General features: G+C 42.8%; 1 protein-coding gene across 3 annotated transcripts in view; it reads right to left on the reverse strand.

The window, feature by feature from the left end:
* LOC135552367 (plectin-like) overlaps positions 1–26737 on the reverse strand; it is a 191656-nt gene that overhangs the window by 143445 nt on the left and 21474 nt on the right. The window contains exon 1 of one of the 3 annotated variants that reach the window (XM_064983942.1): positions 23490–23952. The exons of the other annotated variants lie outside the window; for them this stretch is intronic. Coding sequence (XP_064840014.1) covers positions 23490–23580 — 91 coding nt within the window. The 5' untranslated portion in view covers positions 23581–23952. Of the gene's footprint in view, positions 1–23489; positions 23953–26737 lie in introns of those variants that run through there. 3 annotated transcript variants of the gene reach the window in all.

Below are 26737 nucleotides of genomic sequence, written 5' to 3' on the forward strand. Positions count from 1 at the left end.
GTTAACTGTCCCTGATATGTGGATGACACACAGCTGTACATTTTAATGAAACATGGTGAAGCCCCAAAATTTCCCTCGCTAGAAGCTTGTGTTTCAGACATAAGGAAGTGGATGGCTGCAAACTTTCTACTTTTAAACTCGGACAAAACAAAGATGCTTGTTCTAGGTCCCAAGAAACAGAGATCTTCTGTTGAATCTGACAATTAATCTTAATGGTCGTACAGTCGTCTCAAATAAAACTGAAGGACCTCGGCATTACTCTGGACCCTGATCTCTCTTTTGACGAACATATCAAGACTGTTTCATGGACAGCTTTTTTCCATCTACGTAACATTGCAAAAATCAAACTTTCTGTACAAACATTATGCAGAAAAATTAATCCATGCTTTTGTTACTTCTAGGTTAGACTACTGCAATGCTCTACTTTCTGGCTACCCGGAAAAAGCACTAAATAAACTTCAGTCAGTACTAAATACGGCTGCTAGAATCCTGACTAGAACCCAAAAATGTGATCATATTACTCCAGTGCTAGCCTCCCTACACTGGCTTCTTGTCAAGGCAAGGGCTGATTTCAAGGTTTTACTGCTAACCTACAAAGCATGACATGGGCTTGCTCCTACCTATCTCTCTGATTTGGTCCTGCCGTACATACCTAGATGTATGCTACGGTCACAAGACGCAGGCCTCCTAATTGTCCCTAGAAATTCTAAGCAAACAGCCGGAGGCAGGGCTTTCTCCTATAGAGCTCAATTTGTATGGAATGGTCTGCCTACCCACGTGAGAGACGCAGACTCGGTCTTAACCTTTAAGTCTTTACTGAAAACTCATCTCTTCAGTGGGTGATATGATTGAGTGTAGTCTGGCCCAGGAGTGTGAAGCTGAACGGAAAGGCTCTGGAGCAACGAACCACCCTTGCTGTCTCTGCCTGGCCCATTCCCCTCTCTCCACTGGGATTCTCTGCCTCTAACCCTATTACAGGGGCTGAGCCACTGGCTTACTGGTGCTCTTTCATGCCGTCCCTAGGAGAAGTGCGTCACTTGAGTGGGTTGAGTCACTGAAGTGATCTTCATGTCTGGGTTGGCGCCCACCCTTGGGTTGTGCCGTGGCGGAGATCTTTGTGGGCTATACTCGGCCTCGTCTCAGGATGGTAAGTTGGTGGTTGAAGATATCCCTCTAGTGGTGTGGGGCTTTGCTTTGGCAAAGTGGGTGGGGTTATATCCTTCCTGTTTGGCCCTGTCTGGGGGTATCATCGGATGGGGCTACAGTGTCTCCTGACCCCTCCAGTCTCAGCCTCCAGTATTTATGCTGCAGTAGTTTGTGTCGGGGGGCTAGGGTCAGTCTGGAGTACTTCTCCTGTCTTATCCGGTGTCCCGTGTGAATTTAAATATGCTCCCTCTAATTCTCTCGGAGGACCATGCCTCAGGACTACCTGGCATGATGACTCCTTGCTGTCCCCAGTCCACCTGGCCGTGCTGCTGCTCCAGTTTCAACTGTTCTGCCTGCTGCTATGGAATCCTGAACTGTTCACCAGATGTGCTACCTGTCCCAGACCTATTATTTGACCATGCTGGTCATTTATGAACATTTGAACATCTTGGCCATGTTCTGTTATAATCTCCACCCGGCACAGCCAGAAGAGGACTGGCCACCCCTCGTCGCCTGGTTCCTCTCTAGGTTTCGGCCTTTCTAGAGAGTTTTTCCTAGCCAACGTGCTTTAACACATGCATTGCTTGCTGTTTGGGGTTTTAGGCTGGGTTTCTGTACAGCACTTTGAGATATCAGCTGATGTATGAAGGGCTATATAAATACATTTGATTTGATTTGACCAAGGTAGTAGCTACTCTTCCTGGGGTCCGGCAATATTAAAGCAATTATACAATTTTAAAAACATTTAAATACATTCATTAAAGATTTACCAACTCACTAAGTGTGTGCTGTCAGGCCCCTACTCCACTACATAAAATCCATGTTATCATGTGTGTGTATGCATGTGTCTGTGCCTTTTTGTGTCTCTTCACAGTCTCCGCTGTTCCATAAGGTGTATTTTATCTGGGGTTTTTTTATCTGATTCTACTGCTTGCATCAGTTACTTGATGTGGAATAGAGTTCCATGTAGTCATGGCTATGAAGTACTGTGCACCTCCCATAGTCTGTTCTGGACTTGGTACTGTGAAGAGACCTCTGGTGGCATGTCTCATGAGGTATGCATGGGTGTCTGAGCTGTGTGCTAGTCCTTAAAAACAGACAGCCCAGTGCTTTCAACATGTCAATACCTCTCACAAATACAAGTGTACTGTACTATACTCTATGGAACAGTGGAGGCTCCTCAGAGGAGGAAGGGGAGGACCATCCTCTTCAGTGAATTTCATAAATCTTAAAATTGTAAAACATTTAAAAAGTTAAACTATACTAAATATATTCATATGTTACCAAACAATTGATTAAAACACACTTTTTTTGCAAAGGTCTACAATAGCCTCAACAGCACTCTGTCGGGTAGCACCATGGTGTAGCCGGAGGACAGCTAGCTTCCGTCCTACTCTGCGTACATTGACTTCAATGCAAAACACACCACCTTCCATAGACTTACACAGTAATTATGACACCTTCTGGAGGACGTCGTCCACCCTATCAGAGCTCTTGAAGCATGAACTGACATGTTGTCCAAAGGATCAGAGAATGAATCTAGTACTGGAAGCATAAACTACAGTTAGCTATCTCTGCAGTGTATAATATGTGGTGAGTAGTTGACTCAAAGAGAGAGAAAGACCATAGTTGAACAGTTTTGAAAAAATGTATTTATTCCAAAATGAAGGAGAAGCAAGAGAGTAGGAATACAACATGGCTGCTATGAAAGTGAACAGTGTTTATGCATGATCATGAGTGTATTCATTCCGCCGATTCTGAACAACATTTCTTAAACGAAAACAAACGGAACAAAACGGGAATAAACATACCTGAATTTGTCCAATAGAGACTCTAATTTGAAACTGTTGTACTGATGATTAGACCCGACATCAGTTAGATGCAGGCAAGAGTGTGCAAGGCAGTATTGAATGTCACTGTCTGTCAACTCAAATGTGTCTCTCGACCTGTGTGCACCTATGTTGTAAACTTTCATTCATAGGCTAGGTTGTAGCAACCTCATGATGGGAAGGTACAGGGAAAATGTAAGTACCATGTAGTAGCCTAAACCCATCGCTGTTACATTAAACTGGGTGAATGCAATATGAAATAGAATCATCCAATTTGCTGTAATAGAAATATGGCCATGCTCATGAAAAAATGAATAATCCTCCCTCATCTTAAACGGCGCTGACCGCCACGAAACTATACTCGACAGATCTATACTCCACTATACTATATCTTACTGTAATGCATTTTATTATCATTCTCAAATACCTTGGAGATAATAAGCTCTCTGCACTAAGTAAAACTGAGGCAATTATTTTTGGGCCCAGAATTAAATTGTGTATGTCCTCTGAAATCAGTGGAGTTATGGGGTGAGGTGCTGACTACGAAAACCTCTGTTAGCTACCTGGGATGTATCCTTGATGGAAGCTTAGGAGGTGTGAGCATGGTCAATAAGGTGCTAGGCAAGGTTAATGCCAAGTTTTTGTCCAGAAAGTCCAAGCTGCTTGATAAGGACTCTGCCCTCATTCAATGCCATTTTGACTATGCTAGTACTTCCTGGTTTGGGGGCTTATCTAAACATATGAAGGGGAAGCTCCAGATAGCCCAGAATAAGCTGATCAGGGTAGTATTGAAGGTGAGTCCAATGTACACACTCAACTGAACTCAACTGGCTGCCTGTTGAGGCTAAAGTGTCCCAGATTAGACTGGGTTTGGTTTACAGGAGTATTTATGGTTCTGCATCCAGATCTCTAACCGATTACTTTCCCCATGTTAGGGATGCAAACAATCACAGCACCAGATCAGGTGTTGCTAATGTGTGCTCATACAGATTCAGGAGTAATGCTGGGAAAGGTACGTTCTTGTATGCTGGAGTTTCAGAGTGGAATGTGTTGACTCTGCACATAAAAACAACATCCTCTCTGGGCAGCTTTATAAAAAATAAAAAAAAAGTTTGATGTCTTTGGTGCCCATTTAAATGCAACTGAAATGATGAGATAGTAAAACATAAAAACAAAGAAGAAAATCTACCTGTCATACTGTGTGGAACTGTGTTGGATCTTGCCTCAAGAGGACCACAATGGAAGTAAGTCCCAGACTTAATTGTATGTTATCCTCAATGATTTTACTCATGGCTTTTCAAGTAATGTGTGCTTTATATTTTAATTACTAAATGTGTGCTTAAAAATAAAATCTAAATGAAACAACACTCTACTCTACTATACTGGATCTTTCCCCATTTTAACTGGTCATTGGTCTGGTAATTGTCTCAATACTCTGGTCCATGACTTAGGTATAAGAAAGTCTTGGTCTGGATCTAAAGAGTTCTGGTCTTCATCTCTGGTACTCGCACCACTTTTATACTTTTGAATTCATGTGGGTAGTGGTCAAGTGCACACTTCAGGAAACACTGTAGAGTATTGAGATGCAAGGCCAGCAGGGGGCTTCATTCCCTCCTAGAGCAGCTTGAATTGTCAGGCTTAATTGGCTCACAGCAACCAATACGTTTCAGACATAAACTGTCACCCATCTTCCCCATTATCCCCTGTGTATTTACTGGATTATTAACCTCTGCCTACCCTGAACCTGCCTGCCGTCCGGTATCGTTGCCCCACCTCTGGTTCTGACCCCTGCCTGCCTTGACCGGTCTATTGCCTGCCCCTGTTGGATCACATGGGCAGGCTATAGACATTAAACCATTGTTAATTAAATGTTGTCTGCATCTGGGTCTTACCTTCATACCTGATATCAACTTCATTTATATTGCATATCAAGATCTTGGTCTATAGATGCTGTACACCAAGTTTATGAAAAATTGGTTTAATGGTGTCTGATGGGATGCTGAAGAATTTACACAATTTTCAAAATGGCAGATGATCCATCGCGGTGACATCATTGGTCCAAGTTTGTTCCTCAGGTATAGAAGAACCTCTGTAACAAATTCCGAAACTAGGTCAATGGAGGAGGAGGGGCTGACCTTTTGATGTCAAATGTTTATAGCGCCACCATGTGTAACCAGATGTATTCGTGCACCAACTTACACCATCCCACTTAGTGTGGTCTCTGTAGGTCTTACCATTTAAGAACTATAGCTCTCCAAAGATTGGATAATAATAATAATAATAATAATAATAATAATAATAATAATAGGGCTCCAGCCAATGTTCCCTCTAAGCTGCGGGCAGGCACGCTCCTCGGAACTGCCGCGCAGAAGAAATACCAGCCGGTGCAGAGAAGCACGAGATTGAAATTCACTGAACTTTCTAGAGTTTTCCGTCTTAGTTAACACTATCAATGTTTCGCTTTACTGTGGGAACTGTGATCGAAACAATGCTATATTAGCCACTTTCAATGCAACAAAACAAACTCTGCAAGATATTTAGTTGTAGGCAGAACTCATCGGAGTAGGATTATATTGAATTGACACGCACGACTCAACGACTGTACTCTACTCAGACTTGTGCAGCATAACTAATCAGAGATGCAGTAGGCCTATATACAAATAAACCATTGCCACATATGGATCTTTGCCCTTCTATTTAAACTGGACTGTGTTTACAGCATAGGCGGCAGGTAGCCTAGTGGTTAGAGCATTGGACTAATAACCGAAAGGTTGCAAGATCAAATCCCTGAGCTGACAATGTAAAAATCTGTCGTTCTTCCCCTGAACAAGGCAGTTAACCCACTGTTCCTAGGCAGTCATTGAAAATAAGAATTTGTTCTTAACTGAATTGCCTAGTTAAATAAAGGTAAAATAAAAATGAGAGGTCATGAGTAGATGCGCTTGTTTTGAAATCAAAGCCAGAAATGCATGTAGCCACGTGTTCATATCCTTTGCTAGTTAGTGAGTTATTATCCCTGTTATAGATCATTTGTAGTCAGCAATAGGGGAGTGATTGCTTCCGACAAGAGCACAAAACGTATACATTTCTAGACATCTTTGAAAAGGGAGTCAGGTTAAGAGCTTTTTTTGTCTTAAATGGGCAATGTCTTTTGAGACAAGCTTGAATAAACTAAGAAGCCAATAGGCAGAGGGTAGCATAATTTGTCGAATTCTTTTGTAATAATGGTATGGGAATAATAATGCATTTCGTTTTGTAAAGTAGTTTCTTGCATCAAACTAAAACATTTTCAGTCACCTTCTTGTCTGAAGGACAAGTGGATAAACAGGTTAATATCAAGCCTTACGTTTTTTTTTTTTTTTAAATCAAGAATCTCATGGGGCTACATTTAACAACACATATTGGCTGCTACTGTAGGCTGAATGATAGAACAGCTATTTCCATGTTAAAATGTTATGGGATGCATTTTCTCCATATTTATTTTATTTAAGGTCACTCTGGTAGGCCTACACTATGATCAAATAGCCACAGTAGCCTACTAGACCACTGTCTGAAACTGTAACTTAAAGCGGGTACAGCCTCAGTGTTCACTGATGACAGGCAGTAAACATCATGTACCAACTGAAAGGACATTCCCATCATACAACACAAGACAAAGCAGGATATCAGAACATCAGTCAAGTGCATCAGATATCATCAGAATAGACACTGAGTTCCATATCAAAACCATGTTATAAATACTGTTGTGATTAACCTGACCAAACTTCCAGGAAGTGATATGTCATAACGTATAAGTGTTTTCATTGAGGATGCTGTTTCCATGAAACTGTTAAAGTCCATACTTCCCATCTGAACACACAGGGGGTTGTAGGACCTCATATACACCCTTGTACTGGGGTGTGGTTTGCCCCAGTCCGTCCACACACTCATCAGTTCCAGAATGAGAGATTGGACCAGGACCAGCCCACTCCCACACTGACGGGGGCAACTGGGTTATAGATCAGGCTGTTTGGCTCAGATGTAGAATGTGATGTCTGATCTTGGCTGTGGTCTAAAGAGGCCAGATAATGTCTGGAGTGACATCTAAATTTAGTAAAGATATATCAATTTCCAAGTGCAGTTGTTGACATTATCACTCCACTGCGCACACTCACAAATCAATACAAACCCATACATCACTGACGGAGACTCTTGAAATGTATCCCCAATACAAAGACACTGAATGTGAGGAGAAATGTCCTTCTGAACAATATTACAGGAGAGACAAAATTACACGAATCAAAGACTAAAGATGTTTTCCCGAATCCATGCAACAACTGCAATTCGACTGTCATTCATTGATTATATATTGATTGGAAGAGATGTCTTGTCTGAATCATCCTAAGGCTGTTCCTCTTGAAGTGCAGGATTTAGCACAGGGATTGGTGAGAAATGCTACATAGTAATTATGCCATCCATAACTTTCCAAACAAAATGGGATTTCTGTAGCTCAGACAAAGCTCCACTAGGGGCTGTTCTAGGGCCACCCTGAAGTAGATGTTACAGGGGTGGAGATTGGGATCAACACTTCCGTTATCTGTGTGAGATGGACCTACTGACAAAGGCCATAGAAGAGCAGAGGTTGGGACAGGTGATGTTTTGTTTCTGATGGTTTGATTTATTAATTACTCATTTCCAAAATGATTATCAATATTATAGTGTCCATTTATATTGTAAGTCTTTGACAGGTTTCCAATATTAAAATCAACTGGTGAAAATGTGTTTTGGCACCCTCGTTCACCTTGACATGAACAAGATCAGACATTTCTGTTTATTTTATAAGCTGTTGAATTAACTGGCCAGCAGGATGGAATGACAGTGGAGGGTGTATGTATAGCGTATAGGTGTTTGGGCACTAGCATGAGCTTGGAAATGAAAGGGGGCAAGAGCAACAGTTGAAGTCAGAAGTTTACATACACCTTAGCCATATACATTTAAACTCCGTTTCTCACAATTCCTGACATTTAATCCTAGTAAAGATTCCCCATCATAGGTCAGTTAGGATCACCACTTTATTTTAGGAATGTGAAATGTCAGAATAATAGTTGGGCGAATGATTTATTTTAGCTTTTATTTATTTCATCACATTCCCTGTGGGTCAGAAGTTTACACACACTCAATTAGTATTTGGTAGCATTGCATTTAAATTGTTTAAAATTGGGTCAAACATTGTGGGAAGGCTTCCACAAGTTTTATACAATAAATTGGGTAAATTTTGGCCCATTCCTCCTGACCGAGCTGGTGTAACTGAGTCTGGTTTGTAGGCTTCCTTGCTCACACACGCTTTCTATTGGATTGAAGTCAGGGCTTTGTGATGGCCCCTCCTATACTTTGACTTTGTTGTCCTGAAGCAATTTTGCCACAACTTTGTAAGAATGTGTGGGGTCATTGTCCATTTGGTTGACCCATTTGCAACCAAGCTTTAACTTCCTGACTGATGTCTTGAGATGTTGCATCAATATATCCACACAGTTTTCCTCCCTCATGATGCCAACTATTTTGTGAAGTGCACCAGTCCCTCCTGCAACAAAGCACCCCCACAACATGATGCTGCCACCCCCATGCTTCACGGTTGGGATGGTGTTCTTCGGCTTGCAAGCGTCGCCCTTTTCCCTCCAAACTTAAAAGCACGATATTTGTCCCCATGTGCAGTTGCAAACCGTAGTCGGAATTTATTTTTTATGGCGGTTTTGGGGCGGTGGCTTCTTCCTTACTGAGCGGCCTTTCAGGTTATGTCGATATAGGACTCGTTTTACTGTGGATATAGATACTTGTGTACCCGTTTCCTCCAGAATCTTCACAAGATCCTTTGCTGTTGTTATGGGATTGATTTGCAATTTTCGCACCAAAGTACGTTCATCTCTAGGAGACAGAACGCGCCTCCTTTCTGAGCGGTATGACGGCTGCATGGTCCCATGGTGTTTATACTTTCTATTGTTTGTACAGATGAAGGTGGTACCTTCAGGCGTTTGGAAATTGCTCCCAAGGATGAACAAGTCTTGTGGAGGTCTACAAAAAAATATCTGGGGTCCTGGCTGATTTCTTTTGATTTTCCCATGATGTCAAGCACTGAGGCACTGAGTTTGAAGGTAGGCCTTGAAATACATACACAGGTACACCTCCAATTGAATCAAATGATGTCAATTAGCCTATCAGAAGTTTCTAAAGCCATGAGGGCATTTTCTGGAATTGTCCAAGCTGCTTAAAGGCACAGTCAACTTAGTGCATGTAAAGTTCTGACCCACTGGAATTGTGATACAGTGAATTATAAGTGAAATAAACATTCTACAAACAATTGTTGGAAAGAATGTATTATGTCATGCACAAAGTAGATGCCAAAAAGTAGATTGCCAAAACTATAGTTTGTTGACAAGAAACTTGTGGAGTGGTTGAAAAACGAGTGTATGTAAACGTCTGACTTCAACTGTACAGCCTCCAGCCCTGGTAGGCCCCCCTAGAACATACAGTATATACCAGCCGACCTGCTATGACATTTCTGCCATGAGTTTGTTTTGGCGCACCAGTGTGTTAGTGCTATTGTTCCACATGCTGCAGATACCGGTATGCAGAGTAGCTTAATAACGGGTGATCTAACACATGCATGCACACACACACACTTAAAAAGTGAATCACATGCTGTACACTTGTGTTGCTATCAGCTTGTGCTCAATCTGCAATTATATTTTCCTGATTTACAATTCTGATATTATGCTGTATAGGCTAGGTCTACATTGTGATATTTTTGTGAAGCCAAACTTAGCACCCCTTGCCCCCTTTTTCTCCCCAATTTCGTGGTATCCAATTGGTAGTAGTTACTGTCTTGTCTCATCGCTGCAACTCCCGTACAGACTCGGGAGAGGCGAAGGTCGAGAGCCATGCGTCCTCCGAAACACAACCTAATCAAGCCGCACTGCTTCTTGACACAACGCACATCCAACCCGGAAGCCAGCCGCACCAATGTGTCAGAGGAAACACCGTACACCTAGTGACCTTGTCAGCATGCACTGCGACGGCCCGCCACAGGAGTCGCTAGTGCGCGATGAGACAAGGATATCCCTGCCGGCTAAACCCTCCCTAACCCGGACGATGCTGGGCCAATTGTGCTCCGCCCCATGCAGCTAGCACCGCAATGCAGTGCCTTGGACCACTGCACCACCCGTGAGGCCTGCACCCACCTTTTTAATAGACTATTTGAGTAGAGAACATAGGAAGCCGATAAATGACAGGATACAGAGTTTGTATCAGACAGTAACCCAGAGAGACGGACATATCACACCACCATGGCAAATGTCTCAATGTGACGTCATCATAGTAGACAGATTAGAAACACATCCCTCTGGCCTCCCAAGTAGCGCAGTGGTCTAAGGCACTGCATTGCAGTGTTGCGGCGTCACTACAGCCCGGGGTTTGATCCCCGTGTCATTACCGGCCATGACCGGGAGTCCAATCGGGCGGCGCAAAATTGGCCTAGCGTCGCCCAAGGAAGGGGAGGGTTTGGCCGGGTGGGCTTTACTTGGCTCATCACGTTCTAGCGACTCCTTGTGGTGGGCCGGGCACCTGCAGGCTGACTGTTTCCTCTGACACATCGGTGCAGCTGGATTCTGGGTGAAGCGAGCTGGTGTTAAGAAGCGCGGCTTGGCGGGTCATGTTTTGGAGGACGCACGACTCTACTTTTTCCCGAGCATGTTGGAGTTGCAGCGATGAGACAAGGTTGTAATCACAAAAAAGGGGTAAAAAAATAAAACATCCCTCTCAGCGCCCATGCAATCAATCAATAACCTCAAGTTGCATCCCAAATGGCATCATAATCCGTTTATCGTGCAATATTTTGACCAGGGGTTTGGACAAAAGTAGTGAACTATGTAGTTAATAGAACGCCATTTGGGAGCTAGACCCAGTAAACCTCAGTCGTACTGTATCTCTAGTCACTGTGGAAACTCAAACAGAGACCACTCAATAATCTCCAATCTCAACTGGTTAATCACCCTGTAGAGGGCCCATATGGCTCTGTTCAAAAGTAGTGCACGATAGGGAATAGGGTGCCATTTGGAATGAAGCCTGTGTCAAGAAGAGTTCAGGTGGGAGAGGATTATTTCTCTGCAGAGTCAATATTCATCAGACATATCCAACAATAGGGGCATGGAGAGCCTCACAAAAATTGCTTAGAAAAAAGGAACTTGAACTTGTTATATTTCATAAAGGCCAAGTCATTACTGGCATGACCAATTGGAGCTATGCTGACAAATCACTTGTGGTGCCTAATGTAACAAGCATGCAACAGGGAAAGACCCAGTAACACCAAGATTGGAACATGTGCGCACACGCACACACCTCAAAATCACAGGAGGTTGGTGGCACCTTAGTTGGGGAGGACGGCTCTTGGTAATGGCTGGAGCGGAATGAGTGAAATGGTATCAAATACATCAAACACATGGCTTCCTCCACTGCTCAAAATATGCCTATGTATGAGAGAAGCCATACTATGGCATATGACAGAACAGGCATGCCTCAACTCATTACACCCCATAAGTCACCATGTAATAAATCACCCTGTACATTCAGGTTCACATGTGAACAGCAAGACAAATGGGGCTTCTGATCTGACAGGACCATGTGAAATAGCAGAGTAGTGAGGAAGGCCCTGTATGTCCCGGGACTATCCTACCCAATCACCCTCTGACAGTGGGCCAAAACAAAACAAGGCCCCCAGGCCTAAATATGTTTAATAAAGACTAGGTGTGAACATACACGGTGTATAAAACATTGGGAACACCTGCTCTTTCCATGACATTAAAGCTATGATCATGTATTGATGTCACCTGTTGAATCCACTTTAATCAGTGTAGATGAAGTTTAAAGAAGACTTTAAGCCTCGAGACACCATGAGCCCAGTGCAAGTCAGCGGTTTTTGGTGAACGGGGCTGAAATCATCTTGGGTTGGGGGACTCCTGCTCCTTCATCCTCTACCCTATCTCCTGAGGGTCCTTTCACCTCAGGCCTCGAGGGTATCTGAGGCTCAACCCCCACCCCCCCCCCCGGTTTTCTTAAATAGGCACAGAAAAGGCCGGACATCCACGGCCACTCACCTTCCTCCAGCCATCATCATTGGTAGCTCCATGGTGGTTCCTTTTTTTGCAAAAACCCTGTGCTACACGGGGGCTACAGTGAAGGATATCACAGGATTTCTCCCATCCACATCAGCAGCCAAGGTGCATGTGGGATCAAAATATATTTAAAAAAGGTCAATTGAGCTGATCAACACCCTGAAAAGCAGCAGATTATCTCTGGCCCCGTGCCGTCGGTGGGTCGCGGCTGCAAAAGGTTCATCAGGCTCTTTAGCACTTCATATCTGGCTTAAAGACTACTCCCACTCTGTTGGCATAACATTTATTGACCATTTTTGGAAACAAAAGATGCTCTACAGAGATTATATGTCCTTCACCCAAACCATCTAGGAGCCTGAACCCTCTCTTCATATTTGAAGGCCGCATTAAGACATTGACTCAGAGACAGACCGAGCCCCGCTCAGGTAATACCTCCCATGCTTTCTAAGCATTGTCGTCGTACTGTTGTCTATTCTGCCAGGGGCATTATCAGTTGCAATATTATAGATCTGCTGTTGTTAGCTTATAAAAAGAGGCTCACTATGGTCTGCTCACCCAGTACTATTTAAATAATGTCTCTCTTTACGGAAATCCATTTCCCTTGCTCAAAAATTTGAGCTACTTTAAGCCTTTTTCTGGGGAAAAATGTATCCATAACTGTTATAGGGGTCTACTGTCCTCCCTCGGCTAACCTTGGTGCACTCGAGGAGTTAACTAGTTTGTTGTCTTTTACTAAATCATAAATGATTGTGTTTGGGAAATGCAGGCTTCAGACAATGTAATTATCGAAACCTAACCCAGGTGGTGACTAAGCCTACATGGCCCAACCCTAAACATACTTCAAAGTGAACTCTGATCTTATTCTAATGAATACACCAGAGATAGATGTTTCTACTGGTGTCTTAGACCAAGATATTAGTGACCATTGCCCAGTTGTTTGTGTTAGAGATGTGAGAAAATGAAAATCTAAGCCTCGTGTCATCACAAAGAGGAACTTTAAAACTTTAGTCAACAGGCTTTTTTTGCATGATCTTTATTTTAGTGACCTTGATTGTATTTCAGCTATCCCTGAACCTGATTTAGTGTTCAGACTTTAATTATTATAATTTTTTGATGTCTTCAATACTTTCGTGGACAATCATGCTCCCTTCAAAAAACTAAGGGTGAATGATAGATTGAATGACTGGTACACTCCGGAATTATCAGAAGTCATTCATAAAATGCTAGGGTCAAGGCCAGGAACACAGGCCCGGACTGGCAAGCTTTTAAGTAACTGAGGAATCATTGTGTATGACACATCTAAGGATAAATCTGATTATTATGTAACCTTTCTTTCAGATTGTAATGACAATTCTGGAAAACTGTCAAATCCTTTGAAATAACTTCTAAGCCTATTCATTAGGATACTGTTGCTGATAGGGGAAACTTGCTGAATTATCAGAGAAATGATAGTCAAAACATTTTTTGGGGGGGCTATTTACAGAAAAATAAAATAATGGATGCTTTGCTAGCACTAGACAACAATAAATCCAGAGGCCAACCAATTGCTTAAGCCCATCAAAGTTGGCTCAATAACCCACTTTAAAAAAAGAAGGTACTGTTATCAGGAAATATTCAAAACGTATAGAAATCAGCTCTTGTGCTGCCACTCCATAAGGGCGGGATAGTAGTGATTTTAATAATTATCGCCCCATTTCAAGGCTTCCTTGTCTAGCTAAGATTCTTGAATCCTTGGTAAATGTTCAACTTTGCTCTTTTTTATGTGAGAAATGTATTTTTATATGTACACTAATCAGGGTTTAGGCCTGGGCATGAACTATTACAGCAACCACTTTAGTTGTTAATTATCTTGTCAACCATTTAGCCAGTCCTGACCTTAAGCCTGCCTGCCTCACCGTACCTTTCGGACCTGGTTAAAGAACTTCTGCCTGTCCTCAGCCTGCATATTGTCTGCCCCTTCAATTCTAATAAATATCAGACTCAACCCATATGCATCTGGGTCTAGCCCTGTGTCGTTATAGGTTTCAAGATTATCTTAGTGACAGAACTCAGGTCATCGTGATTGATGGGGTTAAGTCAGAATTTCTTGAAGTGCATAATGGTGTACCACAGGGGTCTATGTTGGGACCTGTTCTCGTCACTATTTATATAAACACCATTAAAAATTGCTAACTAGATGTGGATGATACTATTATGTATGCCATTGCCCCGACTGTTGATCTGGCTTTGTCAAACTACAGTCAGATTTAATAGCTGTGCAGGAATCCCTTGCCGGTTTAAAACTTGAACTTAATACAAGCTAAACTAAATGCATGCTGTTTTCAAGTATGTTTTCAGTATGTTTCAGATGAACTACATGTTCACTCATTAGATGGTTCTCCAATCGAACGAATTCCTGCATATAAATACTGAGGCATTTGGACTGATATGGATTTGATGTTTAAAAAAACATATAGATTAGCTATTTAAGAAGCTAAGATTTAAAATTGGCTTTTTCCACAGAAACAGATGGTGCCTTTCTCTAAGCAGTAGGAAGCCGATTAATTATTCAGTCAACCTTTTGATCTGTTCTTGATTATGGTGATGTTATTTATCTAAGTGCAGCCTCTACCATAGTTCCCTTCGTTTTGTTACAGGTGACAGTTTTGATACTCATCACTGCCTCCTGTATTAAAAGGTTGGCTGGACTTCACTATAGACCCGTAGATCTCTACATTACTCCCTTTTTTGTTTACAAGGCTCTACTTCATAAACTTACATCTTATCTACCTTTCCTATTGAAGTATAGACACCTGAGTAGCCTAACCAGTACACAGGATTGGTTAACTCTTGAGGTTCTTAGGGTCTCCACCAAGCTAATTAAATCTTACTTTAGTTTTAAAGCAACGTATTGGAACAAAATTAAAAATACAATTCATCTTAATGTTCTGGTATGTATGAATGTGTCTTCTGGCACCTTAAATCACCTTAAATGTCTAAGACATGAACATTATTCATAGGGCGCCATTTAGGACACAGTCTATGTGTATATGTATTTATTAACCTTTTACTGCAGTGGGATACATCAGGGTCACACAGTGTTTCTTGGTAGTCTTAAACAAATCTACACCTCACACACATGGTTATGGGCTTAAAAAAACAGAACACAAGGGTTAACACCTCTACTCTTACAATAAGTGACATAGGATCTTTAGCGACCACCGAGACTCAGGGACCACCGTTTGAAGTCCCATCCAAAAGACCCCACTCTACACAACCACTGCCCTGGGGTATTGGGATAGATGGATATATTATTAGGGCTCCCGAGTGGCACAGTGGTCTAAGGCACTGCATCTCAGTGCAAGAGGCATCACTACAGACCCTGGTTCAATTCCAGGCTGTATCACATCTGGCCGTGACTGGGAGTCCCTTAGGGCGGCGCACAATTGTCCCAGTGTGGCCGGGGTAGGCCGTCATTGTAAATAAGAATTTGTTCTTAACGGACTAGTTAAATAAATAATATATTCTTTTGGGACCAGAGAAAGAATGCCTCCTACTGGCCCACCAACACCACTTCCAGCAGCATCTGGTCTCCCATCTAGCAACCAACTAGGACCAACCCTGATGAGCTTCAGAAGTAAGCCAGCGGTGGTACGCTGCTGGTGACTAACTGCAGGACAGGGGTACAGATACCCCATTAGATGCTGCCAAGGCAGCAGCTACTCTGTGGTCCAAACATGGCATTTACATCATACAATTATTTTATAAAACAGCACATCATACAACACTACATATCTACAAAATGTGTGTGTGTGCGCGCACACACACACACACACACACACACACACACACACACACACACACACACACACACACACACACACACACACACACACACACACACACACACACACACACACACGTCTCTTCACAGTGCATGTTGTTCCATAAGGTGTACTTAGTTTTTTTAAATCTAATTTTACTGCTTGCATGTAGTACTGTGTGTTTTCCAGAGTCTCTGTTCTGGACTTCAGAACTGTGAAGAGACCCCTGGTGGGATGTTTTGTGGGGTATGCATGGGTGTATGAGCTGTGTGTTAGTCATTTGAACAGACAGCTCGGTGCTTTCAACATCTCACAAAGAAGAGTAATGATGCAGTCACTCTCCTCCCTGCAAAACAACAGTTCAGTCCAGATAGAGAAAGAATACAATTCCATTACTGAAAATGTCCCCTTCAACCAATAGCTAATATCCAGTAGGACGGCTTCCAAAGCCATAGCAGAGAGGGAGGAGAGGACTCCAGGAAAATAGCCCTTAAAATGTCACATATCCTCACTTCTTTTCCAAGCAATGATTCAACCAATGAGGCCAGGCTAACTCTGTTGCCCCCAAACTAAAAACGCTTGGTCGTCATTCATTGGTTTCAATCAACAGTTTTAGTGTCAAGTGGCCAGGATGTTGCTTTGGGGGCCTTTGCACCCCGCCTACAGTTAGGGGAAACACTGATTTCAACAGCTAACTTTGTCTCAAATGGACAGGAAGGATTGTCATGCACTGTCAATTTTTGGTGAGCAATTGGAGACAAATGGGCAGCACATTGTCCACATGGATGCACTCTCATTAGATCACATTGAATGATTGCCAGTACACAGTAATTGCTCCCACTGTGGGGTCCATGCAACCACCCACTATAGGCCTGAAGCATTTCACCTAAAGACACCCATAGGGTACTGTAAATACAGTACAGACTGAGTAATATGAAACTTTCAGGCTGACCACAAGCAAGCTACTAAAGTATTATGGTATACTGTAGCTTGACAAACATGGACACCCAACTGAGAACACGATTCGATAAAAATCAGGCCTACATTCATTTTCACTGGTTCAATAGCTTTGAATAAACTGCTCTGATTGTTAGTCACAACCACACTCCAATAATATTTACACCATATCTCACAATGTGGCAGTGCCAACAGGATCTGAGAGCGCTCTCCTTTCCTACGACGAACAGTGTATGCTATATTGTAGGTGTGCATGCTTGTATACATGTGTGGGTGTACACTGAACGAGACATACCATATCTGTCTATTGAACAGTACAGTGTATGCATTTCCTTTCATAGTCGTGTGTGTGTGTGTGTCTTTAAAAGGATACTATTTTAGAGTGCAAGGTCATGTTGCATGAAACTGATCTTGGACAAGGACTGGAAATGAGGGAGGAAGACTGCTCTGCTTACTGTACTAGTCAGCTGTCCAAACACAGTGATTCACAACCATACAAACCTATCGATCCCTTTAATACTACAAAATCATCCCTTTTGCTATGTACATGCACATAGCCTCATTCACAGTCCAAACTCAAACCAGAATTTCTAACAGCAGTGTTTTGCACCAGACTGTTTTGGGTATTTAAAAATATAGGTGGGAACGGGGGCGGAATTCCAGTGAAATGACCCTAAACTGGAAGCTTAGAACTAAGCAAACAAAGATCTGTACAACCAGTGAGAGTGACAGGACATCCTTTGTCCTCTTCAACCTGGTCGTGGTTTATCTGGGGGCTAAAATGGCCTGACTGAAACTGAGGCATGGTGGGAGATGAGCTCACTAACTTCCTGAGGGACGGAGTCCACCCGAGATGGCACGCAAGCCAGGGACTAAAGATGTTCGAGGCGGCATATGTTCGAGGCGCAGTAGTGTACTACTGGACTTACTTCAGGACTTGATTAGACTAATATTTGAAGTGCAGGAATCATTTTGATCTATCGTTACCTTGCCTTCCAGGTGAGAGTTGTGAGTGATTTGAAATCAGGTTTGGGTGGCAGGCAAAAATGTAAATTGTAGTTTAACAAGTTAACAAATTACACTTTAGCAAGTGGGCCTGAACACCTTGAGGGGGCGGCGATGCATGTCTACTGTCAAAACAATACCAGCTCGCTGGAGATGCAGTACTGTAGTATTAGTCATATTGCAACAGCCTTGACAAGGGGATTGTTGTACTTAAGATGTACTGTTCTATAGATAGAGGTATATACCAAGCATGAAGACTGTACTGTTATTAAACATGTAATAAGACAAACTAATATTGAAGATACTGAAATCTACAAATAAATAGCATGCCTAGAGACTACTGTTCTCATTGATCAATTGTTCTTAAAATCGTGTAATAAGACATAAATAACACGCCTACAGACTGTACTGATGTCGTTGAAAACACACAAATACAAAATTAGGGTGGCCATCACTAGAGGTCAGAACTAATCACATATCTAAACAAGTTTGTCTTAAGGTAAATATCACGCCTAGAGGCTCGACTGTTCTAATCGTTATTTTCTTAAACATGCAATCAGGCATAAGCTAACATTGAAGAGACTTAAAATCTTCCTAAATAAGATTCCATTCACATGGACCTCAGTGGACTAACCGGTCTGTGCCTTTCAACCAGAATAACTGAGACGGACTGCTCTCACAAGATAGTGGTTAGGAGTATTTAGAGCAAAGCAGCGTGTTCAACACTAATTAAACAGTACAGCAGTTATTATTATGACAGAGGGAGAGTAGTAAACTACCGCTTCAATTGGCAACATTACCTCATGTACCAGATCACTGGAAATGGAACAGATGAGTTAGACTATAATGACTGGACAAAACTGACGTACAAAAACAGGAGTCCCCCCTATAAACAAAACTGTGCATACCACTGAATGACAAGGATGCCTTGAAGGGAGACACTGTATGGCAGGGTATCCCAAGCTCAAACATAGCCAGCCAGCCAGCTAGCCCCCCCCCCTCCTATCTAAATAAAGTATTTTAATACATTTGCAAAAATGTCTAAACCTGTTTTCGCTTTGTCATTATGGTGTATCGTGTGTAGATTGCTGAGATGTATATACACTGGAGAGCCTTGAGGTTGTGGGTGGTGCAGTTGCCGTACCAGGCTGTGATACAGCCCGACAGGACGCTCTCAATTGTGCATCTGTAAAAGTTTGTGGGTTTTAGGTGACAAGCCACGTTTCTTCAGACTCCTGAGGTCTTCACCACACTGTCTGTGTGGGTGGACCATTTCTGTCTGTCCGTGATATGTACGCAGAGGAACTTAAAATATTCCACCTTCTCCACTGCTGGCCTCCCGATGTGGATAGGGGGGTGCTCCCTCTGCTGTCCACGATCATCTCCTTTGTTTTGTTGACGTTGAGTGAGAGGTTGTTTTCCTGACACCACACTCCAAGTGCCCTCACCTCCTCCCTGTAGGTTGTCTTGTCGCTGTTGGGAATTAAGCCTAAGGGCCTCCTGAAAATGCAAGCCCCTTGGTTGCTGCCATAGAGTTACATTAGAAGTGCCCATCCAAGAAGGCTCAGGGGTCATTGGCTGTGCCACTAGAGATTCTGGGTTCGAGTCCTTAGTCCTTAGACTTGCGAGGGTTAACATGTTTAAATGTCTTACGTCGGTCACAGACAAGGAGAGCCCAGTCTCTGGTAGCGGGCCGCATCGGTGGAACTGTATTCTCTTCAAAACGGAAGCCAATGACCTTGAGCCTTCTTGGATGGGCACTTCTAATGTAACTCTATGGCAGCACACAAGGGGCTTGAATGTTTGAGCTCTCCCCGTATATTTGCGGTGATGTAGTGCCCCATGCGTGACCGTGCACTGAACCAATCACGGCGCAATTGGAGAACAGTACCAACCCCTACGCTCCGTATTGTCCGCTGGCTGCCCCACCACCACAGAAAGCACTGAGCTAGACCCCACCTGCACTGAACTACTGGTCGCCAGAAAAGTCGCCATGAATCCAAGTTATTTCGTCAGGCAATGTCCACATATATTCTAGAATGTAATAATAATTTTAATCTCAATGCATGTGCAAGCTCTATAAGTACAATTATATGAATTATACCATTGTATAACATTGAAATCCCTTGAATTTGACTTGCCAATTGATCTGTATGAAACCTCTTTAAAAGGAAGTATAGTCTTTGTACCCACTTTGGTATACACACAGTCTTTGTATACACTTTTAAAAGGTCTATAAAGCCATAGCTCAGCACTCCTAATAAAGCAGATAGAGTGTGTCCCAAATGGCACCATATTCCCCAAAAGTGAATTGATCTACTTCCTCAAAAGTAGTGCACTATAAAGGGAATAGGGTGACATACGGGACGTATCCATACTCTCATTTCATGTACAGTAAACTTTGGTAACTATGCCCCCTGTGATGGAGAGAAACCCAGCCAAGGCATTGTACAACTCTTTCTGGTGGACTGAACTTCTCTTTCTCTGTGATAACAAATCGGGCCTGTATTTTTAGAAATCACTTTCATCCCCAACATTGGGATGAAGCAGGGGAGGATATGAATAATAAACAGCAGCCAACGCCGCAGGAGGGATGGGATCCACGTAGGTTTTACTTTAACTTGTTTCTAAGTTACGGAGATACAAATGTCAACAACATGGCCAAAGGTATGAAAAAAGTTATGTTGAAAGGTAGGCTATGCAATTGATGGTACACAGAGATTTTATCAACATGAAAGCACTGGATGAGCAACAACATATTATCTTACTGACTGAAAAACACATCACTGAAATGTATTATTGAAATGCACATGCTTAGAATAGTAACTGTGGGAACTTTGCAGTGACACATATGATTTATTATAATGCAATCTGGAATACATCACAGTCAGACATGGAGCAAACAATGTGAAGTTAAGTCTTTCCCAGGTGATTGATGCATTGGACAGCCGAGTTGGGGTCAACTCCATTTAAAATGGTCTCAGTCTCCAGTATCAATAGTCTATGTGCAGGGGAGATAGGAGAATTACACCAGATATAACAGACTGTCCCTGTCTTATCTGGTGTCCTGTGTGAATTTAATGATGCTCCCTTTAATTCTCTCTCTCCCTCTCCTCCCGGAGGACCTGAGCCCTAGGACCATGCCTCAGGACTACCTGGCATGATGACTCCTTGCTGTCCCCAGTCCACCTGGTCGTGCTGCTGCTCCAGTTTCAACTGTTCTGCCTGTGGCTAGGGAACCCTGACCTGTTCACCGGACGTGCTACCTTGTCCCGTACCTGCTGTTTGTCTCTTTCACGCTCTCTCCCGCACCTGCTGTCTCGACCTCTGAATGCTCGGCTATAAAAGCCAACGGAAATTTACTCGAGGTACTGACCCGTTGACCCTGCAGGACATCTATGAACGTTTGAACATCTTGAAGAACAATCTGGCCTTAAATGGCCATGTACTCTTATAATCTCCACCCGGCACAGCCAGAAGAGGACCGGCCACCCCTCAGAGCCTGGTTCCTCTTTAGGTTTCTTCCTAGGTTCCTGCCTTTCTTGGGAGTTTTTCCTTGCCACCGTGGTTTTACATCTGCATTGTTTGCTGTTCGGGGTTTTAGGCAGAGTTTCTGTATAGCATTTTGTGACATCTGCTAATGTAAAAAGGGCTTTATAAATACATTTGATTGATTGAATTCCAGTCAATTCAGAAAGTAAACCAAATTCCAATTCCAAATTTTCCTAATTGAAAAGCATTGAAGAGAATTGGAGTTTCAGTGTTGTAATAATATTTTGAAGATAAATACATAAAGAAGAGGACGAGAGGTCAATAGATGACTAATGATCAATGGAAATAGTGTTTTTCCTGTAATAGGGGATTAATGTCAATGGGTAAGAGACATGGGAGGAATTTCAGTCTGGAACTCACAAGGCAAGTTCTCATTGGTCCAAATTGTTTATACATTGAATCTGAAATAGGGTACTTGTTATTTGGCCATTGGCCCAGTTTTATTGCAAGGAATTCTAATTGGTCAACCACAGGCTAGGGCTGGATTATAAAACTACATCCTGTCCCTTTGTTCTGGGGAGAGAATCACAGGAGAGAATCACTGAGGACAGGGGAGTATATTACATCTACCTCCCCGTATGATGATTTGATCTCTTTGAATAAACCTATTTTTCTCCCCCTGGTTTGCTTTGGGGTCTGTGTTATTGAAGAAAACTCATCAACTGCTAACAGTGTACTTCCTGAATTGACAGGGATTTTAATGGAATTGACCCCAACCCCGGTGGACAGTTTGGCAGGTCCAAGAAGGGAGAAACATCAACCCCTCTTACTCTTGTTACCATTCACCGGACACAAAGGATCAAATCAAATTGTATCAGTCGCGTACACATATTTTGAAGATGATATTGTGAGTGTAGCGAAATGTTTATGTTCCTAGCACCAACAGTGCAGTAATACCTAACAATACACGTTCAATTCAAAAGAAAGGAATTAAGAAATATAGAAATATTACAATGAGCAATGTCAGAGTCCAGAATATAAATATATATGGGGGGGGGGGGATGTTTTTCAGCAGCTGGGACCGGGAGACTAGTCAGGATTGAGGGAAAGTTTAACAGAGAAAAGTACAACAAGATCCTTGATGAAAACCTGCTCCAGAGCGCTCAGGACCTCAGACTGGGGTGATGGTTAATCTTCCAACAGGACAACGACCCTAAGCACACAGCCAAGATAATGCAGGAGTGGCTTCGGGACAAGTCTTTGAATGTCCTTGAGTGGCCCAGCCAGAGCCCGGACTTGAACCCAATCGAACATCTCTGGAGAGACCTGAAAATAGCTGTGCAGCTGTGCAGCGATACTCCCCATCCAACCTGACAGAGCCTGAGAGGATAAGCTTTGACTAGAATAAGGTGCATATACATGAAGTGGGTAAAACAGTATGTAAACATTATTAAAGTGACCAGTGTTCAATCTCATATGGCAGTAGTCTCTGAGGTGGAAGGGTTGAGTACGGGGTAGTAGCTGGCTATTAACAGTGTCTACAGTTCAGGGCCGGGATACTGGGCAGAGGCCTGCTAATGGTGACTATTTAACTGTGTGATGGCCTGGATGTAGAAGCTTTGATGCACCTGTACTGTCTCCGCCTTCTAGATGGTAGCGGGGTGAACAGGCCATGGCTTGGGTGGCTGAAGGCCGACTGTACAGGGCATTGTATAGCCTACCTTCTGATACATTGTGATCAATGATGTTACAAGATTATAAATAACAAAATACTTGCAATGGCTGAATGTTAATGTACCACTATTGACAGCACACTTGTGGTAGAACAGCTTACCACTATTCTGATGAGGAACAATACAGTAGGTGCAGTTTCCCATTGCACTGAGAGCAGCCCTGAAATAGACCACATCCGTGCCAATCAATATGGAACCACTTAACGCCAGTCAGCTACCCGAGTTGCCCACACACACACACACACACACACACACACACACACACACACGCCCCCTTCCCAACCAACCCTGTACCTCACATACCCTGACATACAGAAGTGATTACAATTCCCGCCATTAGCGCTGTACCAGCCACTCGGGGATATTAGAGGGGGTCATTACCTTTATATTTCTCCCTGACGTTCTCATATGCCTGTACATAGTTCTGCTCCTCTGCATGGGCTGGCCGGCTGGCTGGATCATACATGGACATGGCCCTGGCTGCCACTGTAGTAGGGTCAGGTCACCCTCTCTCGTTCCTCTGATCCTTCTCTTTATTCCCACTGTCTGCTGTCCAGTAACTTTTCAAAAGTACAGTGGCATCTGCTGGTCCCCCTTTCCTTCTCTCACGCGCACTCTCTCAGTGGGGCGCATGTAGCCTAGTAGTTAAGAGTGTTGGCCCAGTAACCAAAAGGATGCTGGTTCGAATCCCTGAGACGACTAGGCTGTGCTCTTGAACAAGGCGCTAAACCCTAATTTCTATGGATAAGAGCATCTGCTAAATGACTAAAATGTAAATGTAGTCTATTCCCTTTAAAGCAGTGGATTTGATTCCAGACCACCACTCCCCTCCTCTCTCTGCTTGAGAAATACCAACACACACAACAGGCCCTCCTCTTAAAGGCACAGAGGCAGACATCGAGATCTCCCACACAAATCACCCCTCCCATACAGACACTCATACAGCTGCCTCAACGAGAAACAAGTGACTAAGCTACATGGGGCTACACAAGTTCCTCTAACAGAGGGGAAACAGAGAGCACACCGGGGGTATCAGATGCATCACAACTTCCCATCCACACATAGCTTTAACACCCAGCACTCTACACCACACTTTCCCAGAACTGGATGACGACAGATTACATATAAAGACTGATGCCAGAGAACCACACCTCTTCAGACGAGGATAACCCTGATACAGCTTGTAGCTGTAGTATACCAGAGATAATGAAACTATGCTGTCCATTTCAGAAAACTCCCCAGAAGGATATTGGATTTAAGAATTTCAGCTGCAACTGAAGCAGCACCATAATACAATGGAGAGATACAAAACATGAACTGCATTTTCAACAAACGACATGATCGCATGCTACAGCTCCGTTACAAATCATTCCCATGATATGCAAAAACAATACATGTTTTGTCTATGTGCTTGAAGAGCTAATGAACTTACATAGCCATTTTATAGCCATTTTTTAAATGTTTGTTTCTTTCCCTTCTTTGTGACTTTTAGCCTGCTGGAAAATCCAATGCAAACCTAATCTTGATAGTAAACAGAAAGACTCAAGAAATCTGTGCAAGTACATCAAAACTAAGAGAGCCACTGCAGATGCCAAGACATGTTGCAGCATCAATGGAACCTTCCTGAAAGGAAACTGCGCTTGGGAAGCATGTCAGAGTTCTCTCCATCAGGAAAAGAGAGAGCGAAATAGGAGGAAATGCACTAGAATGACCCTATTACGGGAGGAAATTGAAACATTATGGCACTGCACTGACAGAACATTCTTCTTCTTCAAGGTGTCTGTGTGCATGTTTGCATTGTGTATGTGTGTGTGTGTGTGTGTGTGTGCAACCCCGCATGTGTGTTCTTAAAGCGTCATCACAACGAAGGGTATGTAAACACATATGGATGCAATGTGATCGGCATCCTGACAGACTTCATTCAGTGATTAGGAGAGGAAGTCGTCACCAAGTTCAAACTAGTAAACAAGATCAACTGCCGAAATGTACTGATTGCAAAATATTTACCATGTCTGGTTTATGAAAATATTTCAACATTATGATCCACTAACCTGGTGCATAGCAAGGTAACTAGTTTAAGGACATGCAGCCTAGCCCAGATAACCAAGGTCATTATGACCTCAGATGAAGAAGAGTCTCTTTTTGTTAGCGAGCCTGCTTTGGGCTCTCATGACTGACTGTGCTGCCAGGCAGCTAACCCTCCCATGCCTCAGTAACTACATTAGCTATGGAGCACAGTAGTTCCACTGTCTTATCTTAAAACATTAAAAGGCGGCAGGAGGATCAAACTAAATATTTAAGGTGGACACTGTCCTCAGTGTTCATTGATTGTTTGCCATGTATTCTTTCTGGTCTGTTCGGTAACAACACACTTTTTTACGGCCTCTGTAGTAAGTCTGGTTGATGTATCCTAGCAGGTTGAATGCTAATAGAGAGGAACAGCTGTACACTTACATACGTTTCTCAGGTTTTGCTTGGCTTTCATTACCTAGGTCCCCACACAGCAAATGAAGGGAGTGTTGTTTTTTAAGGCTATACAGTGGGGCAAAAAAAGTATTTAGTCAGCCACCAATTCTGCAAGTTCTCCCACTTAAAAAGATGAGGCCTGCAATTTTCATCATAGGTACACTTCAACTATGACAGACAAAATGAGGAAAACAAAATCCAGAAAATCACATTGTAGGATATTTAATTACATTAGTAACCAGTTTATACATGTAACAGCAATAAGGCAACTCAGAGGTGTGTGGTATATGGCAAATATACCATGGCTAAGGGCTGTATCCAGGCACTCTGCGCTGCATTGTGCCTGCCGTGGTACAGTATATTGGTCATATAACACACACCCTTGGGCCTTATTGCTTAATTAACTGTAGATCTAGTCTAAAGTTGGAGTACAGCTGAAGTTTCCGCCCTGAAACTTATTTTTAAGATGGACAGCTGAGTTAGGTTGGCATAGAGCACAGAACAACGACCCCAAAGCATGCCTATCTGAGTATCAATGCTTCTTTGAGACCTGAAGCCACTTTGATGCATAACATCTTGAACAGATATCAAAACAAATGATACTAGAGATACTTTAGCTTTGGCTACTGTCCTCTTGTGGCATCAGTGAGCATTACACGGGTGAGCAGCCTCTGTAAGCACAGCAGAATCCCCCTCACTGCACTTATGTATAGTATGTATGGGATTCCCTATTGTGTATTTTCCAGCACACAGTGTGGTGGACATTATGACGTCTTGATGAACTAAGAGAGAAGGGCTACATCCTAAATGACATCCTATTCACTATAAATTGCTTTTTTCTTTTTTTTCTTTTTTACCTCTGGTTAAAATGAGTGCACTATGCAGGGATGCCATTTAGGACACAGAGGTTTTGACTTGTGTGAAAAGACTTTACATTCCAGGTTCTGATGTATGGTTACTTGTTTATACCTCTTTTCTAGTAGAATCCCTCAGCTATAAAAATAAATAAAAACTCACTCACATGTAGCACAGGGGTGCTTTTAGTCGGGTTGAAATAACTATTTGAATCTTATGATGAATAATTCATTGGACATCAGAATGTTCAGAGGAGCAAGTCATGGTCTTCAGTAAATCATGGTTTATATGTCAGTACATTTACAGCA

This window comes from Oncorhynchus masou, chromosome 13 (genome assembly GCF_036934945.1).
Source record: "Oncorhynchus masou masou isolate Uvic2021 chromosome 13, UVic_Omas_1.1, whole genome shotgun sequence".
In the NCBI taxonomy this organism is placed as follows: domain Eukaryota; kingdom Metazoa; phylum Chordata; class Actinopteri; order Salmoniformes; family Salmonidae; genus Oncorhynchus; species Oncorhynchus masou.